The sequence below is a fragment of the Oryx dammah genome, unplaced genomic scaffold (assembly GCF_014754425.2).
Source record: "Oryx dammah isolate SB20612 unplaced genomic scaffold, SCBI_Odam_1.1 HiC_scaffold_13, whole genome shotgun sequence".
Taxonomy (NCBI): domain Eukaryota; kingdom Metazoa; phylum Chordata; class Mammalia; order Artiodactyla; family Bovidae; genus Oryx; species Oryx dammah.
This window is the reverse complement of record NW_024070197.1, coordinates 7,887,375-7,888,063: the sequence shown is the minus strand read 5'-3', so window position 1 is coordinate 7,888,063 and position 689 is coordinate 7,887,375. Positions and strand designations below refer to the sequence as shown.

At 43.0% G+C, this 689-nt stretch overlaps 1 protein-coding gene across 1 annotated transcript in view; it reads right to left on the bottom strand.

Annotated features, from left to right (window-relative positions):
* LOC120873070 (sialic acid-binding Ig-like lectin 5) overlaps positions 1 to 109 on the bottom strand; it is a 32,817-nt gene extending 32,708 nt beyond the window's left edge. Inside the window, exon 1 of the mRNA XM_040253809.1 lies at positions 102 to 109. Coding sequence (XP_040109743.1) covers positions 102 to 109 — 8 coding nt within the window. The remainder of the gene's footprint in view (positions 1 to 101) is intronic.
* Between the last annotated feature and the right edge of the window lie 580 nt (positions 110 to 689).

Here is a 689-nt window from a genome sequence, read left to right as displayed (position 1 = left end):
AAGACTCACACACGGTGGAGGGTGGAACCCAGGAAGGAAAGCTGAGCGTGAAAAGCACCTTTGCCCAGAAGGGTTTTCAGAACAGGGCACACAGGCTGTACATCTTCATGGCTCTGAGGGTCTGTGGGACCAGCCAACCCGCACACAGGCCCACACAAAGTGGGGTGGTAAAGGAAGAACGTTGCCCCATTCAGCTGGGACCCCAAAGTTCAGACCTCACACAGAAACACAGTTCACAACCCCTCCCTCTGGATGGCCTTCTTTTCAAAGCCACGTGAAGGCTTAAGTCATGTGTGGAAAAAAAACCTGTGAACTTGCTGCCCTTTCAGGGAAAAATTCTTTAATTTTCACAAGTTTGACTATGATCATAAACGTTTTAGACACTTTCAGGAAGAAGCTATGGGACTGATAGAAAGTTTCTTCTATAGTTAGATAGAAATATTAATATATTTTTTACTTTCTTAAACTACAGAAAAAAAATGTCCATCAATCAATTGTGCCAGTGGAAATACTGTATCTTCTTTCTATTCTATTTTAGATATAATATAATTAACCTTATTTCTTCGTATAATGGTCTTCTCTGATAGCTCAAATGGTAAAGAATCTGCCCTCAGTGTAGGAGTCCAGGGTTTGATCCCTGGGTCAGGAAGATCCCTGGAGAAGGGAATGGCAACCCACTCCAGTATCCT